This window comes from Xyrauchen texanus, chromosome 26 (genome assembly GCF_025860055.1).
Source record: "Xyrauchen texanus isolate HMW12.3.18 chromosome 26, RBS_HiC_50CHRs, whole genome shotgun sequence".
In the NCBI taxonomy this organism is placed as follows: Eukaryota; Metazoa; Chordata; class Actinopteri; order Cypriniformes; family Catostomidae; genus Xyrauchen; species Xyrauchen texanus.
In genome coordinates this window covers 21697403-21719708 of record NC_068301.1, presented here as the reverse complement: position 1 = coordinate 21719708, position 22306 = coordinate 21697403, and the positions used below count along the sequence as shown (strand labels likewise).

Below are 22306 nucleotides of genomic sequence, written 5' to 3'. Positions count from 1 at the left end.
CTATGAACTACTGTACATTGGAGTTCTTTCAGTCTTGAGTAAACTTTTTTTAAGTGTTAGACAAACCTTATGTTCAGTGTGTATACAGAAGCAAAGCACACAGGGGAGGGAAGGTAAAAAGAAAATGACATTCGATTAGAGTTAATATTTTGATTTCACTACAGTACATAACTCAGGTGCTCATACTGTAACTCAGTCCTGCCTCCTATGTGAAAGGGCGTAGCCTTTCACCAATCAAGTTAGTCTTGATTGTCAAAGGAAGAGCTTTTCTTTTTAATTCCAGGAATCAGTCAAAACTTCATACAATTTATGAAACCCCACAAGGTAAGGACTTGTGCTTTTATCAGCTCCAATAAGGAGATTTGTATTCAATAATTGTTGCTATTATAGCTATTATAACTCCCCTCAATTATTTCATAGATTAATTGTAAAAGTAAGTTAGTATGTATCTTTACCATTTGTTTTCCCAGCTGATGAATGTAATTAATTGCTTGGTATTGGTTGACCACGGCAGTCTCTTAAGTAAAGCTAAAGCTCTTTTTGTAAGTTACTCTGGATAAGACCATGAGCTAAATGCCTAAATAGTAGGAATAGTAGTATCTTGCATTGCACACACAAAATGAAGAGCAAACTTTATAAATATCTATAAAATTATTTAAAATATAAAAAGCAGTCTTAAATAAAAATTATATATATGTTTATATTAGGGCTGCACGATTTGGGAAAAAAGTAATGTTGCAATTATTGAGGTTAATATTGCGATATGCGATTGCGATATAATAAACAAATGGTATGATGAATCAACTTGCTTGGTTATCAAGGAAAATGCACAAATAGATTACTGATAATGCTGAAATGTGTATTTTTTTTTAACTCAAACATACAAACTAGCAACAACAACAACTATAAATGAACAGTGTTTTCAAATTTAAATATTTTTACAAAATTAAATAATATCTTTGCATTATTGCAAACTTGTTATTTTCTCAATATTACACCTAAATAAAATAGAATAAATAAGAACATACGAATTTTCACGAAAATAAGATTGTCCAAACAAACATGGACATTTAAGCAGGATGTAACATGTACTTTGTATAAACTCTTTTGAAAAGGAAACTGGATATAAAAGTGTGGTTCACTCAATCAAACCACTATAACTGTTGATGTTGTGTATGTGTATGTGTATGTGTATGTATGTATGTATATATATATATATATATATATATATATATATATATATATATATAGAACAATTATGAACAAATATGGAACAATTGGGTGTGAGTTTTGGAATTTGAGCTTATTTACATGCCACGCTCCCGTATTATATTAACTTTAATTATTGATGAAATAAAGACATATCGCCAAGCTGTGATCTGTGTTTCTGTGTTATTTTTACTGGCCACCAGTTCAGTGTCGGTCTGCTCGGCATCCATCTTCACCTGATTTCCACGCTGCTCACCGGAAACTCACATGACATAGCCACATGTGCCACTCCCTAAACTGAGACTGACTGGTCATCTTTTTATTAGCGGTGTAGAAAATGGGCAAACAGCTCTCAGAGAGAATGGGCTGTCACGTCCACATTTGCACTTTTACCGTCATATAATCGCACAGGCTGACATTGCGATTGCGATATGATTAATCATGCAGCACTAATTTATATTATTTCTTATTTTTTATTTAAGACTAATGGGCTGGCGTCTGAGTGACACATTGTCTTTGTGATAAGGTTATGCGTCAATATAATAATAAGGTACCCTATCTATGTGAATTATTTTTATTGAATTTAATTTATTGTCAATATATTGACAACAATGACAATAAAACAATGATGAAAACATTGATGATCAATGTTGTGGTAAACTAACAAGGACACATTCAACATATGCACTATGTGGATGCTAAATGCAGAACAATTGGAAGCGACAAATTCTAATAAATATTTTAAGGCTAGATAAGTAAGGTACAGATTTCAACTCCAACTTTTTCTTGAAAACACAGTTTGTTATTGGGCTCTGAGAAACAGAACAGAATAGAAAATGAAAGACTTCAACAATGGATAGGCATCTCTCTGCTGCTTTTAGAGGCATTTGGATTGTGCCTGAAGCAATTCAAATTATACAAAAAAAATAAGAAGTCTCCAAATAACAAAAGCATTACCCATTGTTATGTGCAGCTGTCAAACTTCCTGCTCCTTCAAGTTAAAGAAAAGGTCATTCTGAAGCTTCTTAGTAAAAGGTATGAGTGAAAAAGAAACGTACAGTATGTTGTGGTTATTTACAGCAGGGAAATTCTGAATTCTTGCCATGTCACAGGTTTATGGTTAATTTCTTAAAGCTCTTTCATTGAAGGCATCTTCACTGTTTGAAATTACTATACAAATATTTGTAATGTTTATGTAATATTTGTCTAATATTCTAATATTGGAAAGGTAAAAAATATAATGTTGACTTACATATAACAAATATTTTAAGTTGTCAGGAAATACAAAGTCAAACTCTTATATTTCATCTAGATCAACCAACCAGTGGTGCTCTTTCTCTCATGATTGATGTAATGAACACCCCTGTTCTATATTGAAAACATAGGCTAAATATAGAAAACTACTCAAAAGTTTGATCGAGGACATCTCTCTCTTTTTTTTGTCCGATAAACAATTAGATAATTTATTGACCAGCCATATTGATAACATTTAATTAATCTCTCACAGCCGCTCAATAATCTCAGTAATAGATAGTTAAATTACAGGCTACTTTATAGACACACAGAACCTAGTAAGCAAAAATATGAAATTTACCTCAATATGTTTCTTCAGATTAGAGGCGGAATTAATGCTGATATCTGGCTTGAGCAAGTTAAACTCACACGATCAAGCAATTGGACTCACTGCGAAAAGCCCTTCCAGGTGCGGCCGAGATGTTCAGCTGTAAACTTTGCTTGACGCATCCATAACAGATGGTGCCAAATCTGCAGCTGCCGTTCATGTTTTTTACATGTGATTTGATTTGACAGTAGTCACGAGACTCTCCCTTGCCAATCATATTGATATATAAAAATAAAAATCAGGACAGGGATGTAGCGAACACAGAAGATGGGAAAATAACGCAGTAAAAGTAGTTACAGCACTTAAAATATACTCAAGATAAAGTAAAATTATACCATTTTTAAACTACTTAAAAAAGTAAAATTCGTTACTTTACCCCCCTGTAGGAATTGTAATCAAGCTTGAACTTATAAATGCTAAGAAGACTGCTGTCAAGATGTACAGTGAAAAAGGAGATACATTTTGGTCAGTTCTCACCCAAAATGTGACAAAGCTGATATATTCTTTGAAAAACCTTTGTTTGTGTTCTGCCAAACAAATGTATTTATTTATTTATTTGTAGGACTTCAACCCTGATGTAAGACCCCGATTTGTGGTGCTAAAGATGAACTGGGTGTACCTACAAGCCCTGCTTGGTGGGGTAAGCAAATACTCCACCGTGTTTGGACGTGTCTGGTTATCTGTGGTCTTCGTCTTCCGTATCCTGGTGTTTGTGGTGGCTGTGCAGCAAGTCTGGGGTGATGAAAACAAAGATTTCATCTGCAATACAGCCCAGCCAGGTTGTACTAATGTCTGCTACGACCAATATTTCCCCATCTCCCACATCCGTCTATGGGCTCTCCAGATAATTTTTGTCACTTGTCCATCCCTTATGGTGGTGGCTCACGTCAAGTATCGTGAAATGAAGGATGAGAGGTTCACCACTTCCCACCAAGGCTCACACCTGTATGCCAACCCAGGGAGGAAGCGAGGAGGCCTGTGGTATACATATATAATTAGCCTAGTGTTCAAAGCAGGCTTCGATGCTGGCTTCCTCTATATTTTGTACATAATTTATGGCTTTGACATGCCAAGGGTTACCAAATGCAATCAGGATCCTTGTCCAAATATAGTGGATTGCTTCATCTCCCGTCCTACAGAGAAGAAAATCTTCACCATCTTTATGGTGGTCTCCTCTGCTGTGTGCATCTTCATGTGCTTTTGTGAGATGATCTACCTAATTTCAAAGAAAATTCACAAGTGCTTGCTCAAGCAGCATGAACTGAAAAATGTCAATTCAGCTTATACGAGGGTAGATCCAACAGCCTCTTCCACCCAGAACCTCAACAACTTTCAAAAGGCAAAAGCTGCAGAAGTGAAGGCTTCATAGCAGGCCTGAACACTGATTGTGGAACTATCAAGCATAATAAACAGTACTAAAACACATTGAATATTGGAAAATAAAGATGATAATCCACAGTAATCCACCATACCAAGCAATACTGCCTTTAGAATAGCTTTCAAGGAGAAGACTTCATGTGAAAAATAACTTTACTATGACTATTTCACGATCTGTGACAAGGTTTTGAATAATGAATTTCCATTACTTTCCCATGACCTTTCCAGTCACTTGTGATTACGGAAATATGGATTCAAATCTGATTTTCCAAATCAATTTGTGAACATTAAAATGAACTGATTCCAAAGAATGATTCACTTACATGCACTATGGCCTGCAAGGAAATTTCAACAGAAGAGCAATATATAGCCAATTTTGTGTTTTAGATAACTATTTGGTAGAAATTTACAATAAGGTTATATTTGTTAACGTTAAATTATGCATAAGTTATCACAAACTAACAATGAACAATATTTTTAAACAGCATTTGTTTGTCTTGGTTAATGCTATTTGATTAAAAAAATATTAATAAAAAAATAATTGTTGATTGTTAGTTCATGTCAGTACATGAACTTATGTCAACATGTACTGTACAACTTTTAATTTTAAATTAAAAGTAAATATTGAAATTAACATTAAGCAAGATTAACAAATGATTTGAAAGTATTGTTCATTTATATTTACATTAACTAACAAATGTAGTTCACTAATGTTAATAAATGAAACCTTATTGTAAAGTCTTGCATTTAATATATAGAAATGTACATGACAATACCTTGACTTTTAAGACTGTTAATTTTCAAGACATACCTGAAATAATACTTTTTAAAAATTCCCTGATATTTCAAGGTTTTCCAAGACTGGGGCCTGGGTAGCTCAGCAAGCAAAGATGCACAAGATCAAATTCAGGGCGAGTTGAGTGACTCCAGTCAGGCTTCCTTAGCAACCAATTGGCCTGGTTACTAGGGTGGGTAGAGTCATGTTGGGTTAACCTCTTTGTGGTCACTTTCTCAGTGGGGTGCATGGTGTGTTGTGTGTGGATGCCGCGGAGAATAGCGTGAAGCCTCCACACATGTTTGGTCTCTACAGTTATGCACTCAACAAACCATGTGATAAGATGCACAGATTGACGCTCTCAGACGTGGAGACAACTGAGATTCGTCCTCAGCCACCCGGATTGAGGCGAGTCACTACAGCACCACAAGGACTTAGAGCACATTGGGAATTGGGCATTCCAAATTGGGGAGAAAAGGGGAGAAAAACATAAATGAATACATAAAATAAAATTCCAAGACTGTGGGAACCCACATTTTTCTTCACAAACCATTCAAATTACAAGTCATGGGTGGTATTCTTTAGTCTTGCTAACTGAAGGAGCACACTGTCCCCTAGTGTACAGATGGTAAAACCCCTCAGATAACAAGTTGGGAGGAGATATCAATAAGCATCCTGTCCCTGCCCTAATAGATGATTAAGTTTCCACACTTATTAATGGTCTGAAGCTGTCCATGAAACACTGATCTGCAGCTACGGAACACTTAAGAAATTCAATGATTTGCACAAAGACCTATGAGTGACTTTACAGCTTTCAAATATCCTATGTATACACACGTTTTGGTTTTATTTTGTACATACTTAAAAAAAAAGTACAAACTATTTTGTGTCCCATTTCATGTTAGCTTGACTTCAGTTATGGCTTGATATAATATAATATAATATAATATAATATAATATAATATCCATCCATCCATCCATCGTCAACCGCTTATCCTGTGTACAGGGTCACGGGGGGCTGGAGCCTATCCCAGCTAACATTGGGCGAAAGGCGGGGGACACCCTGGACAGGTCGCCAGTCCATCGTGAGGGCCACACATTATAATATAATATAATATAATATAATATAATATAATATAATATAATATAATATTATATTATATTATATTATATTATATTATATTATATTATAGCAGCATAACATCAAACATTATGTGTTCTATGCTGGAGGTTTTCAAACTTTTTGGCGTCATTGCCCCCAGTTTTAATGATTGTCTTGTGGAGGACCCCCTTCCAAAATATAAATTCTGATTTTCACATTTTTTTTTCAAATTAAATAATTGGTTTGTTTATTGTTATTGCACTAAAGACAAAAATAAATGATTTTTCACAGTAATGTTAGATGTAAAAACCTGAAGAGAAACATTTTCAATGAAATTCAGATTCGTTTTTTCTTTAGCACTTTTCACAATGCATATTGTTCCAAAGCTAAACCTGTTGAGGAGAAACTAAAACCATACAAGTAATCAATACTCAAATGTATGCATGTTGCAAGGAAGAAGATTAACATATTTCTTATTTTTAGAAATATTTTTCACAAAGCTATATGTAGATTTGTTTCTATTACTGTTAAAAATATGGCTCAATTGAATATTACTAACCTCATGATTTTTTATCAATCTTTAGAAAGCAAAATGAAACTAATTGTGTCAAATGTTAAAAGTTTTACTTAATAAGATAAATAAAATTGCACTCTTTTCTCTGAAATTGTACTTGATACCATCATCTTGAGACCCCCTGAGGGTCCCCGGACCAAAGTTTGAAACCTGTGATCTGCTAGTGATTCTTATTTCTGTTTCATAAACTAATGCTAGCTAACTTGATTGCTTTTGATAATTCATTACAAAACGTCACATAAATCCTCCTCCATATATATATGGTTACTCATAACTAGAATCAATGACGAGTTAGTTTTACTAACTTTTTTCCACAACAGTATAAGTACACATTGTGACTCAGTTTCTACTGTCAGAGATTTTCCATTGTTTTAACCAATCATGTGAAATACATAAGGGTGCGCCTTTGACAAACGTCAAAATGCACCAATCAGCGGTAGGAGGCGGGCCTTGTTAAACACAACCAAACCACTCCATTTGCCAAGATTCATCGAGGAATGAGTTATCAGTACGGACAGGTAAAGTCTGTCTTCCGGGTTTAGCTATTTTACTTTTATATGTTTGTTTTATTGTTCCTTATTTTTTCGTAATTGTCTTCATGCCTGAACTTTAGTGTTGATAAACATTATGCATACGTTAATTACGTTCTGATTCTGCTCGTGTTAACTTTGTAGAAACGACCATATTTTAGGCTAGACAGTTAGCCCTGTAGCTTCTCTTATGTGAAATACATTAATGCTGTTCTCATGTATGTTGATCGCGTGCTGCTCAAACGTATATCTGATTGCAAAATTACCTTGTATATTAAACCTATCCATCCTCCTTATCATGGTAACTACTGTATTATTGCCACCAATAAGCTATACAATCATAATGAATAAATATAATCTTTCAGTCAGTAAAAAGAAACTTTCAGAACCGTTTTCATTTAAAATGGATGTTCATGTATTGTATCGGTGAATGTGATGGGTAATAGCACATATTATAATAACATTATAATAAACTGCCGGTTGCCTTTTTTATGTCTGGAATGAATCAAGGCTTAAAGGAAAGATTTATCCAAAAATTTAAATTCTATCATAATTTACTCAAACTCTTAAGATATCTTTGTTGTTTTCTTTTGTTTTCTTCCGTGGAACACAAACGATTTGTCAGGCAGAATGTTAGCTTCTGTCACAGTTCACTTTCATTGCATGTTGTTTTCCATACAATGTAAGTGAATTGTGACTGAGATTGTCATTTTGCCTAAAATCTCAGAAGACAGAAAGTCAAAGGGTTTGGAATTTAAGGGTGAGTAAATGATGACAGAATTTCTTGTTTGGGGTGAACTATCACTTTAAATACTGCTTAAGGTGCACTGATGATTCTCGATAGGCAAAATAAAAAATGAGTTATTGTAATATGTTTACTTCTTTCTTTATTTTTTATTTAAAGGGTTATCGACCAGCTGGTCCCCAACACTACACATCTCCAGGGATGCCCTATGGAGGTGGTCCAACTGGGGGACACTATGGTGGTTCACCTTATGGAGGTGCCCCTCCAGGGCCACATTATGGTGGAGGGGCTGCACCTGGAGCTCCCTACGGTTCTTATGGTCAACCTGGTCAAGGAGGTGCCCCTGGAGCGCCTTATGGTGGTGGCCATGCTCCAGGTGGCCCTTACGGAGGTTATGGACAGCCCAAGGGCGGACCATATAGTCAGCAGGCTCCCGCAGGTTAGAGACATTCAAATATATTAGGGGCGGCTGTGGCTCAGGTGGTAGAGCGGGTCGGCTGCTAATCGCAGGGTTGGCAGTTTGATTCCCGGCCCACACGACTCCACATGCTGAAGTGTCCTTGGGCAAGACACTGAACCTGAAGTTGCTCTCAATGGCAGGTTAGCGTCTTTAATCGCAGCTCGGCTGCCATTGGTGTATGAATGTGTGTGTGAATGGGTGATTGGGACACAGTGTAAAGCGCTTTGTTAACCTCTGAGGTTAAAAAAAAAGCACTATATAAGCTGCAGACCATTTACCATTTAAGTCAATCATCTTGTAGAATATATAAATATATGAACTGGCTCTTTATATGCATATTCTGTGACCTCAGAGTGGAATTGTGAAGTATTTGATCACTTAAACCATTGCATAAGAAAGTACAGTATAAAACCAAGTGGCATTTATTTTTAAGAAGGCCCAAGCACCTCTGTTAACCTGAAGGAAAGTGCCTTCATACATCCTCTATGTTATTTTGGGACCAGTTGGTTATCAATTATTGCAAAAATGGCTAAAATGAAGTTTGTATAAAGATGCCATTCAGTTGGATATTTAATGCAATGAATCTTATAAATTTGTGTCTGTTTTAGTGTCCAAAATCTTTTTAGAGCCACTGTAAACATTATGTTCTGTTCTCCCCTTTTTTGCTGAATAGACTGTACACTTGAATGATTTTCAGACTTGATCATTTATTTAAGCAAAATAAATTTGATCACATCTGATACTAATGTTCTGCTCCTTAAGGCTATGGTTTGGTATATATTAATTTTTATCCTAATTAATCCACAACTTCATACATCAGATCCACATATGCAAATGCACCCTAAAAGATACTGGTTCGGCAGGTGAATATTTTCACATGGTCTCAAGAGTGGCAGACAGTTGCTCCAGGCTTGACTGACTGATGATGCCTGTGTGGCAGACAGTGTTGGCAGGTGAGACAGCAAGAGCTGCTGCTGTTCCATCAGGCGTACAGTGGCCAAGGATTAAAAAAAAAAACGAAAGATAGGAATTTATGAAGGCTCTGCATTCAAGGTCCTTGATCCTCCTGCACTGCAGCTGTGTCGTAAACCCATCACTGAATGACTGATGCTGATACATTGCAGAATGGCAGAAGCAGCTTGTACTGATCTAGTACAGAATGTGCTCACAGGAGAATTAAAGTGATAAGTGATAATTCTGAGTGAAGTGGTACGTGTGTTTGTGTCCATCTGCATTTATGTTGGTGACAATGCTGTAATGTCTTGTGGGAAAGACTGTCAGAATCAAAGACTGTCCAATGAACAGTACTTATCTCTCCCAAGGATACAGTGACCAACAAATTGGACGGCATATACTTGTCCCTCTCGGAAACAATATAACACATCAGTAACAACTTTGTGCCTTGTAGTGTTTTCCATTAATTTTTCCCAGACTATCATTGAAGTGTGAAATCTAATTTTGAGTTATACTCTCACAGAGCAATTTATAAGGATCTCCTGTAGGCCCCTACACCTTATTAATTCGGTCATCTAATCAGCCAATCATGTGGCAGAAGTGCAATTCATAAAATCATATATGGGTCAGGAGTTTCAGTTAATGCTCACATCAACCATCAGAATGGGGGAAAAAAATGGGATCTCGGTTATTTTGACCGTGGCATGATTGTTGTTGCCAGATGGGCTGGTTTGAGTATTTCTGTAACTGCTGCTGTCCTGGGATTTTCATGCACGAGTCTCTAGATTTTACTCAGAATGGTGCCAAAAACAAAAAAGCATCCAGTGAGCGTCAGATCAGTAGATGGAAACGCCTTGTTGATTATAGACGTCAACGGATTATGGTCAGACTGCTTCAAGCTGACAGAAATGCTACGGTAACTCGGATAACCACTCTGTACAATTGTAGTGAGCAGAATAGCATCTCAGAATGCACAACACGTCAAACCTTGAGGCGGATGGGGTACAACAGCAGAAGACCACAACTGACACTTTATTAGGACCATAGTGTTTCTAATTAAGTGTTTGATTAGTGTAGTTTTATTCCTGATTACACGTTGGCCACGAGGTTACTAAAGCTTTGTGTGTATAAAAGCTTGGGCACATTTAATAGTACTCCAAAAAATGTCTGTGTGGAACAACTAACGTAGTCTTAAGTCTTTCAGATGCGCAAAATAGCACGTCTTGGCAATTTCTGTATGTTTCCCTGAAATTAAGACTGCCACATGATTGGCTGATTAGATAATCACATAATTAAGGTGTGCAGTATAACTCAAAATTAGATTTCACACTTCAATGATAGTCTGGCAAAAATTAATGGAAAACACTACAAGGCACTAAGTTGTCACTGATGTGTCATCTGGGTCCCAAGAGAGACAAGTATATGTCATCCAGTTTGTTGGTCACTGTATCCCTGGGGAGAGATAAGTACTGTTCATTGGACAGTCTTTGATTCTGACAGTCTTTCAGTCTGGTCTAGATGCAAATGATGCAAATTGCACCCGCAAAGTGATTTATAAAGCCTGAAAGTCATATCAGAATCGGAAACTACAAGAGCAAATTAATACAAATGAAAGGCAGGAATTAATCTGATTTGCTCTCTGCATCATGCTGTCATTGCGACAAAAAGGAGAATTTGAGAACAGATAATACAGTATATAGAACACCCTTTATTGACAGGCATAAATGTGAAATTAAATTAATTACATTTTCATTTAATTATTTTTTAAACTCAATATCATAACTGATAACATCATAAGCCTACTAATAATTTATGCCCAAAGTTTGTCATAATTGAATGTTCTAAACATTGTTTTTAACTGCTGAAATCTTTTAAATGTTGGTTCTTTCCAGTAGGCAGGCCGATAAGAATCTTTATGCCAAACAGGTTTCCTCTTGATCCAGTGAAACGAACAGGGAGTGCAAGTTCTGCACCATGCAGCTTCCTGTGTCCCTCTCATGCGCAGTTAACTTTGCCATGGTCAAGATAATAGCGGTTTGATATTCAGATTTAATTCAAGTATAACTCATTGGTGCAATGGCTTAACGTGTACATCATTTCTTTGTGAATTATGAAGATTTCAAGTGAAGAGTGTCGCACATTCTCATCAACTACTCTTACACTTGTAAAATAGCAAGGATTTTATGATAATATACAGTCCTATAAATAAACTTCTAAATGCCATATTGAATAAAAATAAAATGCTATTTGGTGAGTGCTGTACTGTAATAGCATTTTGGTGCAAGTACCACACACAAAAGCCTCCTTTTTGATGGTGTGTACAACATATTTTCACATGTAGTTATTTGCGTTATTTTTCTTAGTAAATCACCCGCAAAACGTCCACAATGCACACACACAATTTCATGCACTGCCTGGCCAAAAAATAGTTGCTGTTTGGATTTAAATAAGCAGACACTTGAGAGCCTATGATTGGATAATATGTTTCAGCTGACAATAATTCTTTTAACTGATGCAGTGTGTAGCTTCTCATTTCTTTAGCAACCATGTCAGAAGACGTATCCCGTGGTTGTGGGACAGAAGTTACTGTGTTTCAAAAGGAGCAAATTATTGGCCTGCATCAAGCAAAAAACAACTTATGAGATTTTACTGGAATTGGGTTAAGAACTGTCCAGTGTATTATCAAACCTGGATAGATAGTGGTGAACCGTCAGCTTCATGGAAGGAATGTGGTCGGAAAAAAATCTTGAATGATCGTGATTGGAGGTCACTATAAGGCTTGAAGTCACATGGTAAAAATTCACAGTAGAACTCACTGTTCTGTTTAATAGTGAAAGTAAGAGCATTTCCACATGCACAATGCGACGAGAAATTACAGGATTTGGACTAAACAGCTGTGTGGCCACAAGAAAGCCACTTGTTAGTGAGGCTAATTGGAGAAAACAACTTCAATTTGCTTGGGAGCATAAAGATTGGACTGTGGAGCAATGGAAAAAGGTCATGTGGTCTGATGAGTCCAGATTTTCTGCATTTCAAAGAGATAGGCGCATCAAGGTAAGAAGGGATGTGCATGAAGCTTTTCACCCATCATGCATAGTGCCCAATGTACAAGTGATATGATCTGGGGTTGCTTCAATTGGTCAGGTCTAGGCTCAGCAACATTATGCGGCAATAAAATTAAGTCAGCTGACTACCTGAATGTACCAAAAGACCAGGTTATCCCATCAGTGTTTTTTTTCTTCCCTGATGGCATGGGCATATTGCAGGATTGCCAAGATTCATCAGACTCAAATTCTGAAAGATTGGTTCAGGAAGCATGATAAATAATTTTCACACGTGAATTGGCCACCACAGAGTCCTGACCTTAACCCCATTGAAAGTGTTTGGAATGTGCTGGAGAAGACTTTACGGAGTGGTTTGACTCTCCCGTCATCAATTCAAGATCTCATCCAAAATTGAATGCAACTCTTGACAGAAATAAATGTTGTGGTGTTGCATAAGTTTGTCGAAACAATGACACAACGAATGCACACCGTAATTAAAGCTAAAAGCTAAGGTCCAAAAAAATATTAGAGCATGCATCTTTTTTGTGGTCAGGCAGTGCAGATTGCACAAGCAAATTATCAATCATTATTTGAGATCTTAGTAAATTGGGGCCTTTGAGTCCTAATTAGTCATGACTCACAGAATTCATTGTCATGTAAACATGCGCTAAACCAGACAGACGTTTTTAGCATTTCACCACGGCTCATGCAGGAGCACCAACTTTTATTTAGGTGCCGTGTCAAGTTAAAAATAACTTCCACTTTTAAAAATGTGCATCGATACACCTGCGTTTTTATTTGTTGCGATTCATCTAGATTTTTTAGTGCAAAATGCTTTTAGTCTGAATGGACCCTAACATGGTTGTTTTCATGTTGTAGGTAACATTCCTCCTGGGGTGAACCCTGAGGCTTATCAGTGGTTCTCATCTGTGGACACGGATCGTAGTGGTTACATTAACCAGAAGGAGTTGAAGCAATCCCTCATCAATTCCAACAACTCTACCTTCAATGACGAAACCTGCATTATGATGCTCAGTGAGTAACTTTTGTTAACATAATTGCAAGTTCATTATATCCTAAAATGAGTCCAATTGTTTAATGGATTACTAAATTGCCAAAAATGTAAATTCAGAACACTGCAATGTCAATTAAAAGACTAAAAATGGTCATTTGAAAACATCTCTAGTGCTAAAGGACTAAAGGAGTTTGTGCTTTGTCATTATTTCCAGATATGTTTGACAAGACTAAAACCGGACGTATAGACGTATTTGGTTTCTCTGCACTCTGGACCTTTCTGCAGCAGTGGAGGGCATTGTTCCAGCAGTTCGACCGGGACCGATCCGGTTCAATTAACAGCAATGAGATGCACCAGGGTGATTGAATTTGAGATCATGGAATAGGACCCAAGATAAAGTTTTTGCAGTTAGTTGAATAAAGGCAGCATGATAACACTGCAATGACAATAATCATAGTTTATAAGCATAGTTTTCTCTTACTATGATGTGCTATAACAAAGCTTGGTTAATGTTTATACCTAAACATTACCCTAAACACAAGACGTTTCCACTAATTCTGTCCTCTAAACTGTTAAAGTTGGTATTTCAATGTGCATTAAGTGATTTGAAAAAGCATAATACTTATTTGTGGCATTTGCAACAAGATTACATTGTTATCAGCCTATGGATTACAGTTCCAAGAAGCACAAAGGGCAAAAGAACCACCACAACTGCTCGGATTTGTCAAATTTCCAGGAATATATCTATAATTTAGATCTGAATCACACACATACACAAGTAGCATTAACTGTTGAACATTTGAAAGGAAAAGACAGCTGTTGGTCCTGTATTCTCTGCTGTAAACTGATGTTCCATCTATTAATCCTGTGCAGCTGAACGCAGCATTATTTGTAAGGGGGATTTCATTGTTGAGGCATCATGAGAAATTGCTTTTAAAATAACCCCAATAATGGTTTCCCATCATCTTGCAGTCTCTTTTATATTCACTGATTTTGTATGAACAAGGCCATTCATGACTGCTAGAGCAATTTTTCATCTGCCGTGATAGTTGTAGCTATCATCAAGTTGTGAAAGTGCATGGATGATTATGGGTGAGGGACAGAGTGGAGAAAACATGGGAACCGTGAGGATACAAAAACAATGGTAGAATGGTTTAATGGGCTCTATGGAGAGAAAATAGGGCATTTAGGGAACTTTGGAGACTTCATTAGAGAGAAGTCCTTCTAGCATTGCTAATTACCCCTACTCATATACTCTTTGTTGCCGACTTGTTTCATGCATAAAAAGCATGTCAAGAGCTAAATAATTAATTATTTCCCCCAACACAGATTTATGGACCACTGATGGAATATGATTGGAGCTTTTAAATTAAACACATTTGATTTACATTGTCGAATGCACTACTAAAATAATTCTATCCAACCAGTCCAGTGGTTAGTAATAGTAGGCTTCACAAATCTCACAGGATGTGGAAGTATTCTCCAATTCATGTAAATATTATGTGCATTTTATGTTTTTATTTATCTCTGTTTCTCATCCTCCAGCATTATCTCAGATGGGCTACAGACTGAGCCCACAGTTCATTCAGGAGCTGGTGAATCGTTTCTCTGCCCGCAGTGGTGTAAATGGTGTACTCCAACTGGACAGCTTCATTCAGGTGTGCACTCAGCTCCAGAGCATGACCCAAGCATTCCGCGAGAAAGACACCGCCATGACTGGAAATGTGCGGATGAGTTACGAAGATTTTCTGTCTTGTGCCGTTACTAGACTGATGTAAAGTACTGTTTGAGTAATCAAGGAGGAGGACCTCATTGCCTGTTGATGGAAAACATGTGACATGCCAATTAACCCTTTCAGTAATCCTTCCACTGCAGGTTACCTTGATTTCACCACATTGAGCTGCAAAGCCTCTGTATTCATTAAGCATTGCCAGTATGCCAAAAATATAGCATGTAGCCTATCACTAAAGACGATCTATGATATGCTTGTCTGCTTTAGATTGACACACAGTATAATATCCAAGACTAAACTAATGCCAAAAAATATCAATGGTACATGATATTAGCCATGTAGGAAGCACTATTTACTATTTCATATGAGTATGACAAATATTTACAAATGAACAATTCTTTACTTTTTGAATATGAGTAGAAATTTGGAATATTTGTAATGCAAATTATTATTTAGCCGTTTTTTCCCCAAAGCTATTGCTTTATACTTAAGTTTGTATGATAATATGTATGCTTTCGCTAACTTTTTTATTTCAAATAAAATAATAGGTGAATATTGATTTATTACTATTGCCGATTTGTTTACAATTAAACAACCTTATTTAAAAGAAACTAATTTGTTTTATTTGTTTCATTTTAAACCATTTACAAAATTCTCATTTTTTAAAATGTTTCTTTTTAAGATACAATGTCTTAGTGGAATAAATGTATACTTTGATGCTGATCATGCTGGCAAATCAACTGGATGAATCTCATGATGCAAATTTTTTTTAATTATATTTTACATAAAGAAAATTAAGCTGATTTGTTGGTCCTTCTTTTTGTTCATTGTGACATTTAAGTACACACACATACAGTGGGTACGGAAAGTATTCAGACCCCCTTACATTTTTCACTCTGTTATATTGCAGCCATTTGCTAAAATCATTTAAGTTCATTTTTTTTTCCTCATTGTACACACAGCACCCCATATTGACAGAAAAACACGAATTGTTGACATTTTTGCACATTTATTAAAAAAAGAAAAACTGAAATAACAAAGGGTCTGAATACTTAGGACCATGTGATCAGTATTTAGTAGAAGCACCCTTTTGATCTAATACAGCCATGAGTCTTTTTGGGAAAGATGCAACAAGTTTTTCACATCTGGATTTGGGTATCCTCTGCCATTCCTCCTTGCAGATCCTCTCCAGTTCTGTCAGGTTGGATGGTAAACGTTGGTGGACAGCCATTTTCAGGTCTCTCCAGAGATGCTCAATTGGGTTTAAGTCAGGGCTCTGGCTGGGCCATTCAAGAACAGTCACGGAGTTGTTGTGAAGCCACTCCGTTATTTTAGCGGTGTGCTTAGGGTCATTATCTTGTTGGAAGGTGAACCTTCGGCCCAGTCTGAGGTCCAGAGCACTCTGGAGAAGGTTTTCATCCAGGACATCCCTGTACTTGGCCGCATTCATCTTTCCCTCGATTGCAACCAGTCGTCCTGTCCCTGCAGCTGAAAAACACCCCCACAGCACGATGCTGCCACCACCATGCTTCACTGTTGAGACTGTATTGGACAGGTGATGAGCAGTGCCTGGTTTTCTCCACACATACCGCTTAGAATTAAGGCCAAAAAGTTCTATCTTGGTCTCATCAGACCAGAGAATCTTATTTATCACCATCTTGGAGTCCTTCAGGTGTTTTATTAGCAAACTCCATGCAGGCTTTCATGTGTCTTGCACCGAGGAGAGGCTTCCGTCGGGCCACTCTGCCATAAAGCCCCGACTGGTGGATGGCTGCAGTGATGGTTGACTTACTACAACTTTCTCCCATCTCCCAACTGCATCTCTGGAGCTCAGCCACAGTGATCTTTGGGCTCTTCTCCCCCGATAGCTCAGTTTGGCCGGACGGCCAGCTCTAGGAAGGGTTCTGGTTGTCCCAAACGTCTTCCATTTAAGGATTATGGAGGCCACTGTGCTCTTATGAACCTTAAGGGCAGCAGAAATTGTTTTGTAACCTTGGCCAGATCTGTGCCTTGCCACAATTCTGTCTCTGAGCTCTTCAGGCAGTTCCTTTGACCTCATGATTCTCATTTGCTCTGACATGCACTGTGAGCTGTAAGGTCTTATAGACAGGTGTGTGGCTTTCCTAATCAAGTCCAATCAGTATAATCAAACACAGCTGGACTCAATTGAAGGTGTAGAACCATCTCAAGGATGATCAGAAGAAATGGACAGCACCTGAGTTAAATATATGAGTGTCACAGCAAAGAGTCTGAATACTTAGGATCATGTGATATTTCAGTTTTTCTTTTTTAATAAATGTGCAAAAATGTCAACAATTCTGTGTTTTTCTGTCAATATGGGTGCTGTGTGTACAATAATGAGGAAAAAAAATGAACTTAAATGATTTTAGCAAATGGCTGCAATATAACAAAGAGTGAAAATTTCCGTACCCACTGTATATACACTCACTGAGCACTTTATTAGGAATAGCAGGACACTTACTCATTCATGCGATACTTAAATCTGGTTTGAGTATTTCTGTAAAAAACTCTGCCAGTACAGTAAGACAAAATACACATGTTAAAAATACATTCTCTGAAAAACCTAAATATCTGATGCAGTGTCGTTTTAAAGATTTTTAGATATTTTTACTGGAAAACACAAAAATATTATCAAGAATATGATTTTTGCCCTCATATCAAAGGTCTTACTAGGAAAAAAATAAATTATGATCCAAAATGAATTTTCTTGATAAAAAAATATGATTGTGTCTGGTAACAGTGCATGTAAAATAGCTAGAAATAGCATTTTAGCTTAGCGTAAAGCTGACAATTTACACAAGGTTTATTTCTATTTCTTCTGCTCCAAACTTACTTCAAACTTACTTCTCTGTCTGCTCGTATGAATGTAACACATCATAAGAAAGTGATTCACCGCTGCTTAAATGCACTTTGGATGTATTTGTTTTCCATCTGAAAGGGCTAAATATTAAATGAAACAAATGACAAGAAAATGCAAAGTAATCTCTTCAGTAATCAAAATAATTTTTGAATGTATCTGTATGCTAATTACCAATTATTTAAATTGTAACTGTAGTGGAATACAGTTACTTGTATTTTATATTTATACATCATCTCGTTACATGTATTCCGTTACTCCCAACCCTGTATGCATGTACATGTATGTACATATATATATATATATATATATATATATATACATATATATATATATATATATATATATATATATATATATATATATATAAAAATGACTGTGGGGCAACATATGACCTGTACAGTTTATTGACAGTTTTGATTAAATAGACCTGAATGCACCCGATTCAATATGTTTAAGATTAAGGTAAGGATTTCTTGTGGACACTTGAGCATTGCTTTAAATGGATAGCCTGTCTCGTAAAAAAAAAAAAAAAAAAAAACATCCAAACGAATGAAATTTGTCAACGTCATTCTGACGTTGAGATTTAGCCAGTCAGTTTTCTGTACGGAATGACGCAAGGAGGTAGGAAGTGGAATTGCCTAGAGAAAGAGGTTGGTCTATGATATATTATAAACACTAGCGTGAATAAATGTAGACAATGTTAGAACTAATACACATTAAGTCGTCAGCGTTTTTGTCATTGTGGTTTTTGAGAAATATCAGGAACATTGTTTTATCATGCCAGTTCACAGTTTATACTTTGACGACGATACCCTTGTAACAGTTAGGCTACATGACTCCTCAATGATTTCGTGAAGTTACATAAACTGGTTTAGTGAAACACGTTAACATGATGTCAAATGTATTTCCTTGTAGACCCGCTGTTGTCACATTTTATACCCTATTGAAATTATATTTCTGTTATATTGATTATGTGGAAGCTTTAAAGTGTTTTTGACGTAAATGTGGCACTGGTAATAACTGAGCAATGATAATATTTCTCAGCTTTCCAAAGTGATATTAACCTAATAAAAATATATATATAATTTCCCCCGATCTTTTTCTTTTTTTTCAGTTGTACTTCTGAGTTTGCAGCAATGTGGCCAGTGATCTACACTGCCATGCGCACCTATGCACCCTATGTGACCTTCCCAGTGGCCTTTGTGGTGGGAGCTGTTGGATACCACCTTGAGTGGTTTATCAGGGGCACTCCTAATGCCCCAGGAGAAGAGCGGGGTATTGCAGAACTACGAGAGGATAGAAAATTAGAGGAACTGGCAGGTCGAGATGGCACACAGGTCCTCAGCCTGAAGGACAAGCTGGAATTCTCCCCAAGGGCAGTACTGGATAAAAACCGATCAGAAAAGAGTTAAGTTTTAACAGGTGTTGTGAAGTTCTACAAGATCCCATGTGACGATGTGTGATCTGGCCTACTCAAACCAACGTTGGTCTCACCTTGTCTTACAACATGTTCCCAGAGATGGGAACTTGGGAAGCGTAAGATCAAACTGAATTTGTGGGATTTCATGTCCAAGCATATACCACATCATTCTGCCTAATTACATGGAGACTTTTTGTATTGTAATATTCACCACACCAGCTAGTGGAACTTGACTGCTGAGAGAATTTTTCAAACGTTCATTCTTTGAGACTTCTTAATATGCATCTTGTGCCCCTAGGCACACAGACACATGACTACATTGCCCAGGCCCACAGACGCATGACTACATTGCCCAGGCCCTAACTTAGAAAGCTTTGATAAGATTTCCATTTGTGCTTCATGATTAATGCTCATGAGACTGAAGCTGAAAGTAAGACCTCATTTGTTAAGTTTGTGTGTATTTGAATAAAAGTCCATCTATGCAAGGCAATACTTGAGTGTGAGTGGGACTTGTAAATGTTTAAGAAGTTTGAACTGTATTGATAAAGAGATTAACAGTGTTCAGGACATCAGAAAAGGTCCCTCGTTATTAGTGTAATCTGCTTATTAGTAATAATAAACACAGTGAATAGGTAGGAATGTTGGATGCCTCATTTTGCCTCCGTGTTTATCTTTTCATATTATAACTGACTTCAGTTGTGTTGACAGAAAGATTTAGCCTATATTTCAAAACAATATGGCATCTGTCTACACATGTAGTGACTGGGTAAGGTTGCACCAGCTATGCGTAAATTCTCATACTAAGGGCTTAGTAACTACTAGTTAGTTTATAACTAAGTCAGTGCTTAATTCGGTTGCACCACCTGTTCTTAAGGCAGAACTTCACTATTTTTTTTTTTTTTTTTTTTAGGCAGAACTTAACTAGTAGGTCAAACTCTCCATAAAGTGATGCGTAGTCGCACAGAATGACATATATTTTTTGTAATCCAATCAGCAGCCTTCAAATTTGTAAACCGGAACCGCGCGCATCATTTCAAGCTGCTGTCTTGTGTGAACTGTCAAACAAAGATGTGAAATCTAAAAAGTTACATTAACACGTTTAATTTAAAATGTCTTTCATAGCCTACACATGGACAAAAGAAATATGTATGCTGTCGCCTATAACATTTTGCATTGATTCAGTGGCAAAATACGCAACTCCAATACGCTTGGAGGCTTGGAGAGAGTGCGCCGTTTCGGTCTGTTTCATGTTGGATATAAGTCGATATCAAATCAGTTATCCGCATTATTCTCTCTCTCTTTTAAACCTCAAACGAGCATATGTTCACATCATCATAAATATCCAAAGGACGATCGTCTCGTAAAACTCGTCGACGAATTTGCGGTTCATTATCAATGATAATCTCATCAATGTACTCTAATCTGGCTGCCATGATCATTACATCTATTCGTTATTCACGGGCTAAAGCTGCCGTAAATGTTTTGTTTATACGTAGGGTTACGTCCTACGTAAGTTTAATGGTAGAACGCTCAAATATTTAGTAGTGTGTAAATTGTGAGTTAGTGCCCAATTACTCAACTATTCTAAATTTGAATTTACGCACATCTGGTGCAACCGGCCCCTGGTTTCTAACGCATCATCACAGCTAGAAGTAGCTGATAATTGCAAAAAATCTCTTTTGTGCTAAAGTGTTAGGGAGGGTTGTTGAAAATTGCTTTGTTTTTCACCTTGAATGTCAGTCTGAATACTTTGGTTTGCCACTGCAGTGTATCACTGAACTGAAATATAATGTAATCACATGGAATTAATGTGTTTAATGACACAATTTACTCATGATGCTCTGTTTAGCAGGTGAAATAGTTAATTCTAGTCATAAAACACATTAGTGTGTGTGTGTGTGTGTGTGTGTGTGTTTATTTCTATGACCTTTGAATGCAATATTTTCTGCATGTCTGTGCCACAAAATTTTCCCTCCTGCAGCATGCAGCTTAATTAATAGAAACCAGTAAAGAGCAAGATTTCAAAAATCCCCAGAGCAAACATAATAGATGTAACCTTTACATTTTTCCAGTAAGTTTTGCTTCACTGCTGCCAAAAAGCTAGGAAAACTTCATTAGATTTATATCAACAAAGTGCATAAATGCAGAAACCAACCACCATCGACTTGCCTGGCTAAAACCGGTTTCTCTAAAAGTTTATGTTTGCTGCAGTTGAAAGTGAAACATTGCCATCAAATTGGTCATAAATAAATATTCTGTGTTCAAAACAAGGTAAGCTCAATTGAAAGCATGTGTATAATGTTGATTATCATGCATACACACACAAAAACAAATAATAATAATGTAGACTCTTTCGATTTGTTTTCTTTAAAAATAGCAAAAATCAAAGTTACCGTGAGACACAATGAAAGTGAATAGGGCCAATATTTAGAGGGTTTAATGACATAAATGTGAAGCTTATAATTTTATAAAAGCACTTGCAATAATTCTGTTAAAACTCTTGTATTATTTGAACTAAAAAGTTGTTAAAATCTGTTTTACAGTTTGTTGACATTACATCGTCATGGCAATGAAGTTGTAATATTGGCAGAAACTTTATTTAGAAAAGTTTAGTAAGGGATTTGAATACACTAAAATCATGTTAACATGAATATTGTTTATATCTTATGGCTATACTTTTAAAACAGTGAGTATTTTAATTTTGTGGTTTGGCCCCATTTACTTCCATTGTGTGTTTCACTAGAAACTATATATTTAGAAAGATAAGGATTGGCAAGTCAAAATTAATTTTTGATAACTTTGATAAAAAACTGAAAGTCACATTGCTATAAGTATTCATACCCTTATCTCAGTACTTAGTTGAAGCA

At 36.5% G+C, this 22306-nt stretch overlaps 3 protein-coding genes across 5 annotated transcripts; all 3 read left to right on the top strand.

The window, feature by feature from the left end:
- The first annotated feature begins 295 nt into the window (after positions 1 to 295).
- gjb9b (gap junction protein beta 9b) lies at positions 296 to 4681 on the top strand. Of its 2 annotated transcripts, none has more exons than XM_052093625.1 (2): positions 296 to 324; positions 3393 to 4681. In XM_052093625.1, the coding sequence occupies exons 1-2, from the start codon at positions 310 to 312 to the stop codon at positions 4197 to 4199; spliced, it is 822 nt and encodes a 273-aa protein (XP_051949585.1). In that variant the 5' UTR covers positions 296 to 309; the 3' UTR covers positions 4200 to 4681. The 2 variants fall into 2 exon arrangements, with proteins under 2 accessions (XP_051949585.1, XP_051949586.1); XM_052093626.1 differs by lacking the exon at positions 296 to 324 and adding an exon at positions 3215 to 3295.
- A 2444-nt stretch (positions 4682 to 7125) lies between these two features.
- Positions 7126 to 15930, top strand: LOC127620397 (peflin-like). 2 transcript variants are annotated; one of them, XM_052093623.1, is made up of 5 exons: positions 7126 to 7176; positions 8093 to 8372; positions 13271 to 13426; positions 13621 to 13764; positions 14952 to 15930. In XM_052093623.1, the coding sequence occupies exons 1-5, from the start codon at positions 7156 to 7158 to the stop codon at positions 15182 to 15184; spliced, it is 834 nt and encodes a 277-aa protein (XP_051949583.1). In that variant the 5' UTR covers positions 7126 to 7155; the 3' UTR covers positions 15185 to 15930. The 2 variants fall into 2 exon arrangements, with proteins under 2 accessions (XP_051949583.1, XP_051949584.1); XM_052093624.1 differs by lacking the exon at positions 7126 to 7176 and adding an exon at positions 7799 to 7948.
- Positions 15931 to 18622: 2692 nt separating this feature from the next.
- LOC127620400 (small integral membrane protein 12-like) lies at positions 18623 to 21265 on the top strand. The gene is made up of 2 exons (XM_052093628.1): positions 18623 to 18669; positions 19134 to 21265. Exon 2 carries the CDS (start codon positions 19156 to 19158, stop codon positions 19429 to 19431), a length of 276 nt encoding a protein of 91 aa, XP_051949588.1. The 5' UTR covers positions 18623 to 18669; positions 19134 to 19155; the 3' UTR covers positions 19432 to 21265.
- The last annotated feature ends 1041 nt before the right edge of the window (positions 21266 to 22306 follow it).